The 19247-nt window shown below is 50.4% G+C and overlaps 1 protein-coding gene across 2 annotated transcripts in view; it reads right to left on the bottom strand.

Moving 5' to 3' along the window:
• Positions 1–3266: 3266 nt before the first annotated feature.
• The window catches only part of SLC35F3 (solute carrier family 35 member F3), a 288618-nt gene continuing 272637 nt past the window's right edge, over positions 3267–19247 (bottom strand). For both annotated transcript variants that reach the window (XM_060126076.1, XM_060126077.1), the window contains 5 exons: positions 17793–18012; positions 11025–11150; positions 8807–8999; positions 7736–7825; positions 3267–4655 (listed from right to left, as the gene is read on the bottom strand). In XM_060126076.1, coding sequence (XP_059982059.1) covers positions 4420–4655; positions 7736–7825; positions 8807–8999; positions 11025–11150; positions 17793–18012 — 865 coding nt within the window. In that variant the 3' untranslated portion in view covers positions 3267–4419. The remainder of the gene's footprint in view (positions 4656–7735; positions 7826–8806; positions 9000–11024; positions 11151–17792; positions 18013–19247) is intronic.

Below are 19247 nucleotides of genomic sequence, written 5' to 3'. Positions count from 1 at the left end.
GTAACTCCACATTTTTGGATAACTTACAGATTTCCCTTAGCTGCAGCTTACCATTTTAACTCAAGAAAATGACTTTCTCAAGATTTGGACAATGCTGAATACATGAAAAATTATGTAAGGGAAAATATTATTCTTTAAAAAATTTTTAAATGTATTTTAAGCACTGTGAAAAAATTTTAAACCCTCTCTATTTATATATCATGGGTGTATTTCTTATGAATCAGTCTCCTCCATTCTTTAAAGCAGTTTGACCAAGGAGTCCTGCTAGGCCATACGGAGCCCAGATTCAAGAAGTGTGAGTACCAGAAAGTAAAAACAAACCAACCCCCAAAAAAGAGTCCAACTTTTTTCTTTGAACATTCCAGTTTTCTCCCACATATTATTCAGAGTTCTTGGATTCAAGCAATAGCAGTGGCTTCTTATGTCTTAAACAGAAAAACATTTTTTGGAAGCCTCTTAGGGACTGTATGTGTCTGAAGGATCTGTTTGGAAAAGGGAGGAATGCGAACCTCCATGGTGGGAGGAGGCCGGGGCCACAGCAGGACCCTGGAGGACTGGCCGGTCAGCATGGTCTTCCTGGGCTGTTCCGTGGGGTCTGGTTAAGTCCTGGGAGACTGGCCCACTGGCCAAGTCCAGTTCACACCCTCCCCTTCTCCCCCGGACGCTGGGGTCTGAAATGGAGACTCCATTCCCTTCAGCTTCTGCAACAACAGCAAGATGGTCTTTCCAACAGAGATCAGATGCTGGGCAGCCAAAAACAAGCCAACAACCCCACAGACGTCCTTCCTACTGGTGAGATTTGGGCAAAAGAATTTTCAATCCTTTTGTGAGGCAACTATTTATTCATTAAACCACTTGACTGAGATAGATCAATAATTCACGGACCATAAAATCCACCCATGTGAAGTGTACAATTTAAAAAAGTGTTAGCATATTTGTAGGATTGTGCAACTACCACTATATTCTAATTTAAGAACAAATCATTTATATTCAAAATTGAAGATAAAGAACTCCATGTGACACATCGTTGCCTACATTCGGAAACGCCTCTGTTCTGTAAGGAGGTAGGTCTCTGACCACAGCTTCCTGCCTCTGGAGTCTCTTTACCCTTGTCAGCCCAAGTAAGGAGGAGCTCAGGGTCTGCACAGCGGGTGGGTTCCTAGAGACAGCGCTGACTCAGTGTGGCAGGGGGGCGCTGGCTGATCACTTTGTATCCTCTGGCCCCAAACGTCCACATTCTGAGAGGGGCGGGCTGGAGCAGCAGAGACCCCATAGCCTCTTTGTACCTTCCATCTTCATTTTACTTTTATTCCTTAAAGGAGCAAAAATAGAGAAATCCTTTAACTGTTTTCCAGACTGGCCTCTAGGGGGCAGACAATTCCCCCAGGGGGAGCAAAAATGGAGCCTGTTTCCCAAAGCCACCCGCAAGGTTCCATCAGAAGGAACCCCTTCCTGAGATTTTCTGTTCATGGGTCCTTCCTGGTTTGCCATAGCTCCTCCCAATTCTCGAAATCTACATGGTAGGGATAGAGGGGGTCAGAGGAGTTGTGGTTTGTATTCTTGGAAAGAAATCTCTTACATCTCCAACCCTCACCCCAACTCAGGTTTATAATGTCCTGAAAGGGGCATTAACCTCTCCTGCAAGTTTTAACCTTTCTATTTCACATATCTAACCTTTCTATTTCACATACCTTAACCCTTCATAGTCTTTTTTGTAATTGGAGTAAAACATACATAACATAAAAAGTTACCATTTGGACCCTTTCTAAGTGCATAGCTCAGAGGCAGGAAGTACATTCACACTATTGTGCAACCGTCACCACCACTGACCTCCAGAACGTTTTTTATCTTATAAAACTGAAACTCTGTACCCATTGAACAATAACTCCTCATTCCCAGCCCCCAGTAACCAGCATCCTACTTTCTGTCTCTGTGAGTTCCACTACTCCAGGTACCTCATATTAGTGGAATCAGCTAATATTTGTCCTCTGTGAGTGGCTTATTTCACTTAGTATAGTGTCTTCAAGGTTCCTCCGTGTTGTAGCCTGGGTCAGAATTGCATTCCTTTCTAAGGTTGAATACTATTCCATTGTACGTGTTTACCACATGTTGTGTATCCATTCATCCATCCATGGACACCTGGGTGGCTTCCACCCCTTGGGTACTGTAATTAATGCTGCTCCGATTATAGGCGTATAAATATCTCTCTGAGTTCCTACTCTTAATTCTTTTGGGTCTTCATAGTCTTTTATGCCCATGGGAGAAGAAGGTAAATCTGCTCTCGTGTAGGGTTTCCCAATTTTTCAGGTTATGGCTTACAAAGGAAATATTTGTTTGGCACCTTGGGGTAACTCGAGAGGTTGGAAGCCCAGACAGTCATGGAGGTGACGGGCTCGGGCTCCACTGTAGGGCTCCCGGCGTACACGGGAGACATGCGCAGGGGAGCCCTTTGATCTGGACGACTACACTCCCCAGGTTACAACCTCACGTAGCAAGTGGTGCATGGTGTACAGATGCTCTAGGGATGGGTGGCGGGGCGAAGTGTCCTAAAGAGGCTGTCATCTCCTCTCCATTCCCACGCCCTCTTAGAGAACCCAGCCCTTTGTGGCCAGGGGATGAGAGACATTGGACCTCAGAGCGCCTGGCCACAGCTGCCTGCAACAGTGACATACACGTTACATCAAATTCCCTCTAGAGCCAGAACGGGTCAGGGCACCTAAGGCAGAAGTCAGGTGTGGGAGCTGAGCTGGAAGACCAGGTCAGTTTAGGGACTGAGGCTGCCACTCTGAGGCCCGAGTGTAAGGGAGCCAGGGAACCGGGCTGCACAGGAAAGGGCTGCAACCCCAGAGCTGCACAGAGGGCGGCATCCGAGGAGAGGAGACAGGACGGGGCAGGAGGACGGGAGGGGAACACTGCCCGGAGACCTTTCCTTCGAGGCTGCCTCTGTGTCCTGCATTTCTCTTTTGTGAACGTCAACTCTGTCTGCAATAAGAACTTTCTTCCCTTGAGACGGCTGAACGGCTTCCTGTGCCTTGAAGGTGCAGGAGAGTGGGGCTCGCTGGGAGAAAAGTATAAGGTGGGGAAGCTGGAAAGTCAGATCTAGCCTAGTGGGAAAGAACAGAGTGGCCACCAAGACGGCACCGAATGCTTCTTTCTTAAATCGTTTATTAATCTGTTTGGTTAAACAGGGAATGGAAACTGAGAATAATAATTTGCTTAAAAAGTTCAGGTCACGAATGCCCTTTCCCCTAGGAAACGAAAGACTCCATGGTTACAGAGCACACCACTGGGTTATGACACCGTTTCAAAATAAGGTTTCCAATTCATTATGTAACAATGTAAACTTCAAAAATAGGAAACTCTAACCCCCTTGTCCCTCTTTACAGATCTATCACGGATAGAATTCTCTGGCAGACCTAAATTGTGGAAGTAAACAGCCTGGTGCTTAAAAGTTTCATAAAAAGGTTTGCAGATTCAGTAAATCTTGCGGTCTTGGTCGGGAAGTAAAAGCAACCAGCGATTCATCTTCTGCGGAGTCTACCTTATATGCACACCGTGACCCGTGTTCTACCACACCGGTCATCAGCTTTGCCACTTTGTACACATACACACATACACACGCACACACACACACAATGTATAGTCTTTTGTTTCTAAAGATTTCTACATCTACATGATAAGACGGCACCAGTGACCTATAATGTCACCTCGCTTCACATAGGTAAAGACAAAAATTCTGTAGAAGGCACTGTAATTTCTCTTCCATGATCTTACATAGACACGTGAGAGCGAGCCAGCTGGGGCTGGGACTTAACCTTCCCTTTCTGTTACCCGGCTCGGGCCTGTCCTCCTCCGATCGCCACCCCCAGTTAGCCACAGTCAATGGTTTTCCACGTCCATTATCCTTTTCTGCTCCAGCTTTTCACATCACATCAACCCATCCATCCAACAATCCGTTTATCCAGATTAACTCAGAGTGATCTTTTGGTTCATTGAAATCCCTTAAAATTAAGAGTACAGCTCTGGTATAAAACAAGGTATGACCTACCATAGCTGAAAAATAATCACAGTGTGCAATGTAATTTTCAGTTGGGAAGAGTCAAAACATCTGCCCTGCCTTGTCAAGAACGTCTGTCATCCCGAACAATCTAGGCAAGCAACACTCTATGCTGCTTTACATTCATTTAAAAAGAGGGGAGAGGGTCTCTTCTCTCCCGTATTCAACTGGTACCCTTAAGTGAAAGGTCTGATGTGAAAAAAAGTGCAAGCAAATTGGACATGCCAATAAATACCATATAACTTACCGCAGATTACCAAAACTGTACAGGTATGTACACCTCACCAAACCGAGGTTCCCCCTGCGGGGAAGAGATTCCAAATCACCCACGCGAGCGTCACACAGAGTTCTCGGGCAGACCGTCAGCGGGCGAAGGAGGGCCGGGCCCTTCCGCCCTTGTTCTGAGGTCCCGAGCCCAGGTCCGCGCCGCCCTCCGCCGCCTCCTCCTTTTTCCTCACTTTCAGGCGGGTGAGCAGCTTCATCAACCAGACGTCCCACTCCTCGGGCAGAAGCAGGAGGAGGAAGCCCAGGCCGATGATGACCATGGCGATGACCCGGACCCCGTTGAAGACGATCTTACTGGTGTAGCGATCAACAACTGTAGGGGATGGAGAGCGTGGGTTACCGCGGGGGCGATCGTGCCAGGCCATCAGGAGGGCGGGGCCCCGGCCAGGCCAGGGCCTGGGGCGCCCCCTTCCGCGGGGCCGGAGCTGTTCTCCCTTGACCAGGCGGGCAGGGGCTGCCTCCCAGAAATCCCCCGTTAACTTTACAAACCCTGTTTGCTGCGAGGCCTTGCGCTGTGTTTCACTTTCCCCAATTGACCTGGTACCTTAGTTCCCACATTGATCTGTGCGAGAGACAAAACGAAACACCAGGGGCGGTTGGAGATGTGCGTGTGTATTAATATATACATCCACCGAAGTTAATCGTGGCCACCTCCGGGTTGGCAGGATAATTCAAACGTTACTGCTTTCTTTATATTCTTGGCACTTTTCACATTTTCTACAGTGACATACTTTATTTTTATAATTTAAGAGCATGATATATATAATATACGTTCTGAAGACCAAACTTGACCTGGTTCTTTGAAGATAATAAATACAAACTTTTGTTCCACCCCAGGATATTATTAGTGTGAGGCTCGAATGCCACCTGTGTCACCACCGATTATGAAAGTTTATTAAAGGTCCAGGAAGCTCATTCCCGACCCACATCAGGTGAGGGAACAAAATGAGAACAGGATTCACGTCTGTTCGTACAAATCTAGATCATCATTCTCTTCATAACTAAAGATCAAAAGCGTTTCAAATGTTGGTTTTCTTTTTTCTTTTTTTGCTTTCTTGTTCTCTTTTCCTAACTAAATCAAACAAAGAAAATGTGGGGCCTGCCTCTCCACAAGGGAGAATTAGATTGCTTTTGTGTGTGTGTGTGTGGTACGCAGGCCTCTCACTGTTGTGGCCTCACCCGTTGCGGAGCACAGGTTCCGGACGCGCAGGCTCAGCGGCCATGGCTCACGGGCCCAGCTGCTCCGTGGCATGTAGGATCTTCCCGGACCGGGGCACGAACCCGTGTCCCCTGCATCGGCAGGCGGACCCTCAACCACTGCACCACCAGGGAAGCCCTAGATTGCTTTTTTTGAACGCATTTTGTGAAAGAGGGTTTTCTGACTTGCATGCGCCGCTTCTGAAGCCTGACGTGCTGGACCGCTGTCCCCCCTCAGCTCGCCCGCCGCTAAAGGGGGCTGCTCTGTCATCTCCGCCATCTCCCGCCACATCCTCCTGCCCCGCCCCCTACCCTTGCAACTGACTCTCACCTCTGTCTGGAGGGTGGGTAGAGAGGTAAAAGTTAAACCTGAAAAAAGGACTTCGTGGGCTTCCCTGGTGGCGCAGTGGTTGAGAGTCTGCCTGCCAATGCAGGGGACACGGGTTCGTGCCCCGGTCTGGGAGGATCCCACATGCCGCGGAGCGGCTGGGCCCGTGAGCCTTGGCCGCTGAGCCTGCGCGTCCGGAGCCTGTGCTCCGCAACAGGAGAGGCCACAACAGTGAGAGGCCCGCGTACCGCAAAAAACACACACACAAAAAAAGGCACTTTGTTAGTAGCCCTTTTGTGGAATTAAAGTGCCGCTTTTATCTCACTCTAATTCAGAAGCAGTTTGATTTTTAATATTGGCAGCATGGCCTGTTAATTCACAGATGGGGAGAGTCAATTAGCAAGCCATACAAGCTGCACTAGAGAGGGCGTCAGGGAAAGTCAGAAAGCCCAGCAAGGGCTCTGCTCTGACAGTCAGGCAACAGCCGACTCCTCGGCTTCTCTCCTCCCCTGGAGAACTGAAGGTAATTCCTTCCCCTGACACGTTACGGACCCTCTTACGTTGCAGGTAAGTAGTAAGAGAATTCTGATTAACCTCTCACACACCCGGCTGTATGATATGGTCAAAGTAGCTTCTACACCAGGGCCGCCTGGAATATGCCTCCTTGAAATAAGAACACTGTGGGCTATAAAGACACACCAAGATGCAGCGGGGGTAAGTTGATGCGATATTTTTCAGAAGGCTGTAGTGTATGGAAACTGACAAGCTGGACCACTTTTTTACCAGTTTTCCAGGAGCTCAGGGGCTTTCCTGCCTCTGGAAGTTCTGCCTCATAGGTCATCTCATGTGGTTCTCATATCAACCAAGGGGATGACGTGGGGACGACCTTCACTTTTAGGGGACAAGCAAAGGCCCAGAGAGGTGATGCGTGGGGACCGCCATCCTCCCTCTGGGCAGGGATGGTGCCGGGCCCAAGGAGTCTGGGGCCAGGGTGAGGCATGTACAGAACGTGTGGAATGGGACAGCAGGAAGAGGTTTAGGAAGTTGATCGCGGCTTTGCCTGTGCTTCCAGGCTTACTAACGCCAGACTGAACAGGATAAGGGGTTGCCATCCCTGGGGGCCTAATCCTCTAATGGCCCAGAAGCAGGAGGGTCGGGAGATGGCTCTGGCGGGAGCTGTGCGAAGCCCAAGGGGGTGAATGCTCTGGGGAGAAGTGATTCACAAACAGGTTCTACAGGGAGGGCAGGTGTGAGGCGGGGGCGTTCTGGGAGGAAAATCTGAAATTCATAGCAGAAGAAGCCAGGAAAAGGAAGGAGGTGAGGGGCAGGTGATGGCAGGTTTTGGAAGAGCTGCCGGCTGAGCGTGTCGGCGAGTCCCCAGTGAAAGAAAGAGCCAGGTCCTGAGCAGCTGGGGGAAGGGCTGTCTTCTGGGACTCGGGGAACAGTGTTTACGCTTCTGCAGTTTGCAGACGTGCCTCTACCTCAGGCCTTCCATAACCGGAGCTAGCGGACTCTTCTGGAAAGCCGCTTAACAAAAAGTAAAAATTTCCTCTGCTACCTATTTGTCTATACTTATCAACAGTATGCATGATATACATCTGATCCCCCCACGCCAGTTTGAATGGAGATGGCTTTAGACTTTCTGTATCTTCGTGTGGTATGTGAAAATCAAGCCGCCCTGGAGAAAATATTGCACGTGTCACAAACATCAACGTTTTACCGAAGTGCTTTCTTTCTACAGAGAAGGTTAAACATGCCTGCTACGCCAGACACAGCCGGAATACACGTATGTGTGCGCACATGCGTGTTTGTGTGTGTTTGCGTGTGTGTGTGTTTACAAGCAGATACAGAAAGCCATATAGGTTTACCTGCATTCACAGGTACACTGAGGACGATTCCAAGAGACATCAGAGTGGGATATGTAACAGCAATTCCAAAATTTAATACAATATTGAATGCTGAAATACAGAATTAAAAAAAACAGGTGTTATTCACGACTGGCCCTGGACTTTCCCCTGGTCCGTCGGACCCCAGCTTCTCTGATGAGGCTGGAGTCGCAGGTGTTCTGCCCTTTACTCTGACTCAGTGAATTCCGGGTTCCTGCAAGGACTCCAGAACTGGGGGATCAGGGCCAAACATCCTGCTGACTCAGCTCTCCTCTCTTTCCTGAGCTTTGAAGAAGGGAAAAGAAATCTGGAAAAGGTAACCCGCGAGCAGGCACTAGAAAAGAGGATTGGGGCCCCCTATGCATCCTACTAACTTGGCTTTTCTCTGTTGCTGGCAATGATTCTGGGATGACTATGAATAGGAGCTTTGGAATGTATGTTTTTATTTTTAAATTTATTTTAATTTAGTTTTCTTTCTTTTTGAATTTTTTTAATCGTGGTAAAATACATATAGCATACATTTTATTATCCTAATCGTTTTTAAGTGGTATGTACAGTTTTTGATGGAAAAGGGATGAGGCACCTCCTTGGTTACTTTCCTGTTTAGGACCAGCCTTATATCAACTAATGGTGGTGATGACACTAACGTTAATGATAATCGGTAGTATTTACTGAACATTATCAGGCAGTGTTCTAAGAGCTCTCTGCATGCACTAATTTGCTAACTTCTTACCAGCCCTATGTAAGGAATGTACTATTATTAGGAGATAACACGCAGCATACTGGGCTACTAGTTCACTCTTCAGAGTGCCAAATGACCACGGCCACTACTGCAGCGACCGTAGTCCTGGAATTAGAATCCAGTGTCACCATTTCAAAGGCTTTCCTTTTCACGACACAATGACCTAGAAAAGCACGAGGAACTTAAGGATAATAACAGACTCGTTTTTCTCCTTCAGGACACGGGTTTCCAAAGACTCCCCTTGAGCTGCCCGGATGCCGCTCTGTGAGTCCCTGCTTTCTGGTGATTCTGACAGCGTGATCGCCACTTACTCAATAAAAGGACGGAAAATCCACAAAGGTTTCCCCATGGAATGTCATCGAAAGAGCTCCAGTGTTCCACTTTGGTAAAGTAGAGGATGACAGGAATACAGGTGATGAAGAGGATGTTAAACACACCCAGAATGGACAGAAATAAGGCGGCTTCTCCAAACTTAGCACTGCCCAGGAGGAGCTTGAACAGGACCTGACGGAGAGAGCAGAGGAGGAGGGGTGATGGCTCACCTAAGACTCCAACTTGCCACGGGGAAGTGAGTGCACTTGGCAAGCTGGGGCTGGACCACGGGACCAACAGCCACGTGACAGGTAAATTCTACCTCGTATGGCCTTCAGTGAAGGGTGGTGGGCTTTACCTATGCCCAGTAGCAACACGATGGAGAGTTACTCTCCATGTACACAGAGAGCAACTTCAGAAACCATAGGTTGTCACACTAGGCTTGATTCCTCTGTGCTGTATTCACGACACCACATCCCCGCTTCAGAGCACTGAAGACGAGGAAGCCACATAAATTAGAAGCCACTTAAATTAGAAGCCACTTAAATTAGAAGCATCTGCCATGATTACACATTCCTCTCGGGGACCCTAACATTAATCTCTGACCTTGAACAACACGGTTTGAAAACCACTGCCCCCAAACAAAAGGGCTTTGGCTGCAAAGACATTTCCTATAAATCAAAGGGAGAGGGATTGTAACACTCACAGCTCTCTGCTCCAGCTCACCACCCCTGTTGCCGACATGGCATGGGTTTTAGCGGAACACACCTGACTTTGGTTTCGTGCACCTGTTCCTGTTTGTACATATCTGAGATGCATGAAAAGCCAGGAGAGGGACAAAGGTGACTGGAGAGGCTGGGAAGCTGAGCTCCCAGAGGCCACCGTCCAGCCCGCATGTTTACTGAACCGTCCACAGTTACGGACCTGATGGTCCAGTTTCAGTCTCTGCCTTGCTGTCCTTCCTACTTTCCTCCTTCTTCCTCTTCCAGCCATTTCACATCTCTCTCAGGTATCTCTGGGCATTTCTGGGCAGGAAGCACGGAAAGGGAAATACAGTCAATTGCTTTCACCCTTCCACCTACCGGCCTCTCTGGGTAAAGATCAGGCAGTGTAGGAGATGGAAATGTAAGTCTAAATCAGAATATCTGTGTTCATCGTGGATCGCGTTTCTATCCGCTCTCGGCTTCCCGTTAGCATGCAGCTCATTGAAGAGAGCGGAGTGTGGCCTCTCAGTATTTTCTGCATTTGGACCATGGCTCTGGAGTCCCAGAATGGGGCTAGACTATCCCATCCTCTGAGTGAGATGTGCCCCAGAGGGGGAACATGGCCCGTGTATGGTGGGGCAGTGAGGCCAGGGAGCCGATGAAAGGTAAGATGGTACAGATGTTTCACTTTCCAAAAGTGTCTTCCTCCCAGTGCTGGAAAAAAGCTCCTTTTCTTAGAACTTTCTACAATCCTTTATGTTCTGTGTCCAACCGTCTGGATCCACAAAGGGCCAGTAAGTCTCAAAGCTAAAATCTCATTTCTCACTGAATCCTCCAGTTCAGTTTCCCCAACCCTGGAGACCACAAAATATTTGCATTCTTGACTTTGGATCCAAAGAGAAGGGCAAGTGAGGGGAGAGAGTGGCTGAGAGGCATAATGGAGCAGGGGAGAGAGTGAGGGGCGAGTGTGGGGATAATAGTTGTTCTCTCGAGACTTGCAGTTGGCCACGCCTCCCAACAGTTCCCAACATTCTGTCAAAAATATTTTATAATTCCCCACATGATAATAGCTGTGCTTTTATTCACTCAGTCTACAGGCAACGCTTGAAATGCATACGGATTCATGTTGAATACTAGTGGCCTCAAAAACCATGGGATAAAAGATTTCGAAGCTGTAGCAGGTATTCAAATTTTCATGTCCAGTCTGGTAGGAAAGCACCTGACCAGACACTGAGCCAGCCGGTTAGGGCCCTGGATCCAAACAAGGAAGTCACCAATCGGACTCAGCCAGTCCACGGTTCCACCCGTTTTATCCCAAATGCTGCAAATGTGCAGCCACTGATGGAAAGGTCTAGAAAGCAGGGCTAAGAGCTGCCGTGTGTCTCATCACCACGAGGCTTCGTGTGCCCGGTGCCCCTGGAAAACAACAGCCTCCCCAAAAGCAACGGGCCGGCCACGCCGAGGCTGCCCTTCCCTCCCAGGAGGGCCCAGAGAGCCTGCTCCCCGCGTCTACCTTGTAGAGTGCGGACACGGAGGCCGAGCCCACCACCAGGGCTATGCCGATGACAGAGTGGCTGTGGAAGCCATCCGCGTAGGTCATCATCACGATCCCAGCGATGGCGAGGATGGCGGCCACGATCTGGGTGGAAGGAAGACACGGTGGTTAGGGCAGCGGTGGGGAATCGGAGGGGCCCCCTAAGGGCCAAGGGGTAGGCGTGTTCATGGGGGTGCGATGGCGGGGAGGCTCCTTTTCAGTCCTTCTTTGGGGACCAAGCAAAGGCTGCTTTCCTGTCTAAATATCTGCCCCTGCTTGCAAGGGGGCACTCGGCAAAGCCCGGCACGACCCAGGAACTGGAAACGGTTGGCAGCAAGGAGTGGCACCGTGGCTTGGCATCACGTGGAGGGGGGCAGCCACGTGATTCCCGGGCACCCGAGAGGAGGCGGTCATAATCCCAACGACAGGCTATTGGGTCGTGACAAGGCCTGGTGATGACCGCCTCTTAGTTCCCTCGCACCCCTCTGTAAGCACCTCATAGGGTCCCGCTTTTATGTATCTCATGTCTCAACAGAGAAGGCACAGTGACGACCACAGGCCTTGGCCCCATTCTACACGCCAGCAGTAGGACCTTCTGAGGGAGCGTGTGTCATGGGCCCATCAGGGCTACAAACAGTGTCCTAACCCTGGCGCTGCAGTTCCTTTCCCTGGCTGCTGCAGGGCCTGACCTCCACGGCCCACCCCCTCCAATCCTGTTCTACTCAGGTGGAGTGGACGCTCCAGGGACACATACACGTTCCTGCTGTGCAAAGTCAAACTGTCAGAGTGCACAGGAGATCCACTGACTTGGGATAACAGTTCGCAAAGGAGAAATGCATTAGCACCCAGAATACGCGTTAAGTTCTAATCAGAGGTGATCGTGGAGCTGCAGAGACATTGCTGGGTGGCAAGTGCTAAGGGGCCGCTGTAGGCAGAACCCGGGGAGGGCAGGACAAACGAACGCAGCACAAGTTCTGACCACTGGATCTACTGGGAGTTTCTCTCTCTTACAGATTTGCTCATAATTCCCTCCGCTCTGTAGCAATATCGAGTAGCTGACATTTACTGAGTGGTCACGGGATACATGTTTTCTGTGTATCTTCTCATTTAATCCTCAAACTAGGTAGACATTATCATTCATTTCATTTTATAGGCATGGACACTTAGGCTCAGAGAGGTTCAGCAACTTGCCCAAAGTCACAGAGCTGCTGTGCGGCAGACCAGGGACACACATTTCTGGTCTCATTGCAAAGTCAATGTTTTATATATATAAACACAGAAAGTAGGATTCATATAATAAGCCACTGTCAATTCTACTCTGAGATCTAAAGTGAGGTTTCCTGCAGGTTGAAGCACGCCATGCTCAGGTCAGTGAGAGGTGACGTGCTTGGGTCTCAGCAGCTTGAGTTGTGCGTTCCTCATGCAGTATTTTCATATGAGACACATACACCCGCACACAGAGGCCCTTGAGAGAGCAGGAGACCATCATTTCCGAGAGAAGTACCATCCCTGCTCTGTCTACTTGCTCTTTCTGGTTTAGTGATTCACCTTTATCTCTCATGATCACATCACGCCCATATTTTATATTCAAACGCTACACGTACTGTGTACGACCCTTCATTCAGAGAAAGAAACAGAGGCACAAGACAATAAGTGACCTTTTTTCCCTCCAGGAGAACAAGGGGCTAATGAAAAAGCAGGCAGGGCAAGGGGTGTGGGTTCTGCTCCAGAGCACACGCACGGTGCAAAGATGCTGCCCCCAGCAGTTGGACCGGGCTAGGCAGCCAGGTAAACAGAGAGAGGGAACTAATTAGAAAAAGAAGGGAAGGAGAGAGCGAGAGGGAAGAATACAGCTACATTTCAGATGGTGCGGCGCATCCCCAAAGGTACTTGAGTCTTTCCAAACATAAAGACGAAGTTTAAGGGGATGAAGGAGAACAAGGGTTATTTTTCCCTGAAGATTTACAAGGAAGATTTTGGATCTCCTTACTCTCTTTTCTCTATTGATTAAATCACAAACAGCTAAAAGCTTCCGCCTGAGCTGTGCTGTGCGGAAGAGCTGAGGGAAGAGGCAAGAAATAGAGAGCGTGGGTGGCCACGGGCTTCCTGGCCAACATTTGCCAAGTCCAGGCCGGTGGGTTCATTCCGACAGGTGGCACCGGGGACAGTGATCTCCCCGTTCACGCCTCCAGGGCTTCCCCTCTTGGGGGTCCCCGCCACACGGCACAGGCTTGACCCACCCGATTACAGGGCTCACTCTCTGGGCATCAAGAGTTCCCCTGGAGCCCCCGACCCGGAGCCTGAGGCCCTGACCGCCGCGCTGGAGGGGAAGCTGGTGCTCACCTCGCGTCCAACACCCCTAAAAGCAGAGCAGAGTTGAAACATACCCTGCGGGTCTGGGGGGCAGAGCCTGAGCATCCTTCCCCCCAACCTGCCATTCCCTTGAAGACAGATACCAGATCTCTTTAAAAAATAAGTGCAGAGTTTCCATTTTCACCCTAACATGTCTGGTTTCTTGGTTTACATTTGGAAATGTTCCCTGCCTGTTTCCTGCACTCAGGTGAACTCTCCGGGAAGGCCGGTCCTGCGTGTCCTGTGGTTTCACGTGTCCTCACCTTCTAGATCCGGGCCTCCCTGGGGGAGAACGGCGAGTCTCAGGATGGAATCGAGTGAATTTCCCTCCTTCCCCCCACCCCTCCTTTCTCACACTTTCCTGTTGCCCCCAACCCCAATGTATCCCACTGAACAAGAACTTGGGGATCCACACAGATGGGTGACAGTGGCCTGAGACCAACAGGGGTGACAGCCACCATCTCTACTTCGGCTGGGGAAAATCTTCCCGGGGAAGAGGAAGAAACATGGGCGTGGGGGACGCTGAGGCCAGCATGATGCCGTTTAACCTCTTAATGGGGGCCTTGCCCGTGTGGTTATAACCTGCCCGGCCCCCAGGGCTCTGGATTCAGGGCCCCAGCAACCCACCGATGCCCCCGTCCCCCCCATGGCGCACTGTTCCCCATCAGCTGTCAGGCCGAGAGGGAAGGTGTAGCCCTCAGTGGAGTCTGCCCGCCTCTCAGACCAGCGCCACTTCTCACTCCTGCTAAAGATGTGACGGGCTGCACGTTCTCTGCCAGACAGAGTGCCGTCTGCGATGCATTTCAGATCTGCACAGTCTGGGGCAGTTTAAAAAAGGGAGAGGACAGGCTAATTTTTAAATATACCTCCCCTCAACATTTCCCCTCCCGACCGCTGTGCTGCCTTCATTGACTCCAAGAGAGTCTGGAGGAATTTCCAGATGCTCTAGTTCACCCCTCTCGTGTCGGAGGCTGGGAAGGGGTCTGAGCCGTGAACCCCCCGCCCCGGGTTCCCCTACGCTCTGTGTGCCCTGTGCCCTCCCCCAGGCCGTGCTCAGGTGGCAAGGGACAGCCGCCCAAACAGAAGTCGGAGCCGGGATCAGCAGCTAGGGTTACCGTTCAGGGATGGCCCCGTGGGAGAGGCTGCCGGCGTGTCACTATGGAAGACATCAGCTGGGATCTTACTGAGATGGGAACTGCTCTTGGAAGAAGTCCAGGCTCCCCAGGACCGAGCTGCGGTGGTTGGATGCCGCCCAGATGATCCCTCAGCTTGTCTCCTTGCTCTTCCTCCAGTCCTCCTGGTGTGAACGCTCTAGCTGCAGTGGGTGATTTTGAAGAGCGGAGGGTCCCATCTGCCACCTCCTCTGAGATGCGGGCTGCGGGCAGTGCAGCTGGTCAACCCCCCCTTCATCCAGCTGCGGGCCACAGCCGGGCGGGCTTTGGCCTGGGAGGGGCCGTACCTCCTGCCTCCAGAATTCTACTCGCTGTCATTCTCCTGCTGCTTCTGCTACACCAAACCGCCTCCCTAAACAGTTGCCAGCCTCTGACACTGTCAGCCAAAGACTGGGCAGGTCCGTCAAACGCCTCTTATTGAGAAGGAATAAGAAGAATAACAACACTGAGAAAAGATGACATTTATTGGGTTTCACGTGTCGGGCACGCATACCTTATTTTATTCTTACAACTGTTCTCTGAGTACTAACATTCTATTTTAACGTCGGGTAATTAAGGCTCAGAGATGTTAAGTAACTAGCTCAAGGTCCAACAGCTCATGAGAGTGGACCCAAACCCTCATCGCTCGACTCTAGGTTAGAGGACCCATCATGACCCCAAGCCTGGAAGACACGTGAAATGCACATCTAAGTACACAGTCAAGGGGTGATATGGGGGCCAACGTGGGCTCCTCTCATACACTCGCCTCTGATGCCACATGGGGCTACGATCTCCCCAGCATTCGAAGATAAACATTTTCTTCTCTCTGGTCTGTCTGCATGACTCGGCCCTGTTGATGTTTTCTAGGAACCACAGCCCTTGTGACTTGAGTCACTGCCTTAATAACTCAGGCCCTCTACGTCACCTGTTCCACAAACATCTGTCCTCTACATCTGTGTGACTCTCAGGCCAGTCTGCTCAGCCCTCCAGGATGGAAAAGAGTGTCAGTTGCCTTCAATCTCTGGCAATGACCCAGGAGAAGATGCCAGCTAACCCAGCATTCCGAGGAAAGTCTCAGAGAACCTGTGTACTGGTTAGGTCTCATCTTGGGCTCAAATCTCCATCTGTTTCTCAAGGGGGGCCTTTCAGTCACACCGGCCAGCTGCCGACATCTTACGGATTTTACTAGCTCTCTAGTAAAATCTCGGAGCGGGACGACCTTAGAGGACAGGTCACGTACTTCTAAGAGAGGTGATGATTATTAGAGAGACTCACAACTGCGTGGTGCCTTACAGGTTACGATGTTCCATCACCGACACTGGCTCCTGGATCTTCATTTCAGTGCTGGCCTCGTGCCAAAGGCTTCAACACGAAAATCTGTTCAGTCTACAGGGGTCGGCACAGCCCAAGCTGAGCACGCGGCCAGGATGGCAGGACTGAATCACAGCTCAGGGATGTTAGCGGAAACCCTCTTTACCCATGAATAGCAACGAAGAGAAGATCTGGGTGTGCCACTCTGTTCTCTGTGAGTCCAAGTGGGTTTCAGTGTTTTCACACCTCCTTCTTTTAACCTCAAAAACTTTCTGTTTGCTTCTGCTTAGATGCAGAATGAACCTTGAAGCCTCTCTTCACAGTAACAATCTCATCCGGAATTTGTTTTGGACATCAGAATCACGCCTCCAAATGCTCCATGCATCCCCCTGGCTTTTGACCTCAAAATAAAGCCGCAGTGGGTCCTAGGACATCCGAATCTTTAGCGTCCAGGCGATTGGACCGATTGCCTCTGGCCGTACCTCATTTCTAGTGGAGGTGTACTCGATGGTCTATTGGCTCAAAGCTTTTCTGGGTGGTAGCACAGCGAGCTGAGTTCTTATTCCAAAATTAACACGCAGCCTCAAAACAAATTTTCCCCCTACTGCAAGCCAAAAATCCAACTCAGCAGTTGACTCGCGTCCCCTCTGCTGTTTGAGAAACTAGGTGGGCGTGAATCCACCATGCAGGGGATGCCCCCGTCCCCAGGACAATTAGTCAAGGACACAAGCGCCTGGAGTCTGCCCCTTGCTGGGTTCCCAGCAGGGTTCACTCTAAAGCAGAGGTCCCCAGCCCCTGGGCCGTGGACTGGTACCGGTCCGCGGCCCATTAGGAACTGGGCCGCAGAGCAGGAGGTGAGTGGCGGACGGGCGAGCGAGCGAAGCTTCATCTGTGTTTACAGCCGCTCCCATCGCTCCCATTACCGTCTGACCATTCCCACCGTCCACCTCCCCACCTCCGTCCCTGGAAAAACTGTCTTCCACGAAACCCGACCCCGGGGCCCAAAAGGTTGGGGACCGCTGCTCTAAAGGGACTGCCCTTCAAAAGGACTCTGAGCTTCGTGGGCTTCCTACACGGCCTGAGGGTGCAGGAAGGAGTAAGCGAGGCGCTCTGACTACAGGACTACCAGCTGCCCGGTCGAATCCTTTTTGTCCTTGTTTGTGACAAGGTGATGGTGGTGCAGTGGCAGGTGCCGGCCAGCAGAGGGAGACAAGCAGAAGCCGGCAGGATTCTGTCAAGGCTAAATGTCACCTGTTCCTTTTATCTATATTTCGGCTCCTGTTTGATAGCGCACTTGTCATATTTCACACAACTGTTCTGAAATGCAACTAGCTAAATCTGACTTGATTTTAAGGGAATGTACGCAGTCTCAGATGTAACAACCAGAGGTGATTCGGGGATATCATTCCATTCTCCCTTGCTCTGGGGTTGAAGGGAGTGAAACTGTCCCTCCAAAGTTTGGACTTAGCATAAGCGTGTCCGGCCCACTTGGGCATTGAACCCACGGTCCAGACAAAGGGCCGTCAAGACTGCACGTCCGTGTGGATGCAGAAGGACCTGTGGCTTTCAGATACCTCCTAAGCAGACAGTGGCAGTGTTAGCAGAGGGCTCCAGGCCGCAGGACCCCTGAGAGGCGGGGTGAGCACATCACTCCTCCCAGGGGGGGTCCCCGAGCAGCAAACACTTTAGGGAATGCTCGTTGAAATGCTTGAAATGAAAGGTGCTTTAATGAACGCTTGTCTAGAATGGTTCGCAAGCAAGAAGGTTGGCAAGGCACCCCGAGAGCCGGGCTCCTTTTCCGCTGCAAATGAGAAGGAAAGTGGTTATAGCAGCTTATGCTGAACGGCCCAGCACAGGGGGCTAAGCAAGCCGATGGGCAGGTTTTGGTTGGCATGACTGAGTGAGGGAGGAAGACAGAGAATAAGGAACTTACCCTCACTCCCATGAACCTGTCCCTGAGAACGATCCACGAGAGCAAAAACACAAAGGCTTTGTTGCAGCAGAACAATACGGACACGTCCGTAGTGTTTATTTTCTTTATTGCATGTAAGTACAGGTAGTTTGTGAGTGTCCAAAGAACACCAAAGGGTGCTGCCTTGGTAAAAAACACCTTCAAAGTCAAGCCATTGTCTCCAAAAAATCGACAGCATTCCCTAAAACAAGGAAAGAGAGTCAGTGTTATTATATTCTTGGGTTGAGACAGACCATTTTTTTCCCCCTCTACCCAGTTTATTTATTTATTTATTTTTAGCAGATGCAGGACGGGGTGGGGTCCTTTTGTTTTTTATTATGTTTTAGCAACATCTTCCTATCAAAGCCCTTCAATCTATGCTTTAGTCCATTGAAGAAAGCGTCGCACAAGGATCTGCTGTCATGGATTATTCCTTCTGTCCATGTTGGGTTTGGAACGGATGGTGCTGGCAGAAGGTAATGTTGGCACCATCTGATCTGAAGAAGCCCCAATTCCACGGTGACTGCCTAAGGGATTCTGCCACTTGGTTAGTAAGAGAAGGACGTCTCTAGACCTTTTCTTCTCAGCGGGCTGGATATTGAAGAGAATTCACTGAAACATATTTTTAACAAATTTGCCCCCAAGTGCAATGGTGATCAGGCAGTGGCAGTCATTCCCTGGGCACATCTAATATATTTTGGCTATGATATCAATGGTGTTAACTGTCTATACATTTTCTCCACGAGGCCCTTTCTAGAGTTTGTCATTTCACCAAGTGCGAGGGCCTGTCCCCGCGCCATCTGAGAGGTGAGCACAGGAGCAATGAGCAGCTCCAACAGCTCAGCATCTTAAGAGAGGAAGAGGTGAGGAAATGCCTGTAGAAGAAAGTTTTCCAATGCCATCATTCCAGATTCTAGGGGAAGGATCATTGATATCTGAAAAGCTGCTTAAGAAAAAGAAAGCCGGGCTTCCCTGGTGGTGCAGTGGTTAAGAATCCGCCTGCCGGTGCAGGGGACACGGGTTCGAGCCCTGGTCCGGGAAGATACCACATGCTGCGGAGCAACCAAGCCTGTGCGCCACAACTACTGAGCCCGCGCTCTAGAGCCCACGAGCCACAACTACTGAGCCCACGTGCCACAACTACTGAAGCCTGCACGCCTAGAGCCTGTGCTCTGCAACAAGAGAAGCCACCACAGTGAGAAGCCCACGCACCGCAACGAAGAGTAGCTCCCGCTCGCCGCAACTAGAGAAAGCCCGCGCGCAGCAACGAAGACCCAACGCAGCCAAAAATAAAATAAGTAATATAAATAAATTTAAAAACGAAAAGAAAAAGAAAGCCAACCTTGCCCAGGCAGAAGAAGATGGGAAAAGGAGGCTGTGGGCAGAGGGTGTGGAGAGAGGGCTGAGGGGGCTGGCTCTATAGACAGCTGTCCGCTG

Source organism: Lagenorhynchus albirostris, chromosome 16, assembly GCF_949774975.1.
Source record: "Lagenorhynchus albirostris chromosome 16, mLagAlb1.1, whole genome shotgun sequence".
In the NCBI taxonomy this organism is placed as follows: Eukaryota; Metazoa; Chordata; class Mammalia; order Artiodactyla; family Delphinidae; genus Lagenorhynchus; species Lagenorhynchus albirostris.
Note: the sequence above shows the minus strand (reverse complement) of the source record. Positions and strands in the feature narration are given on the sequence as shown.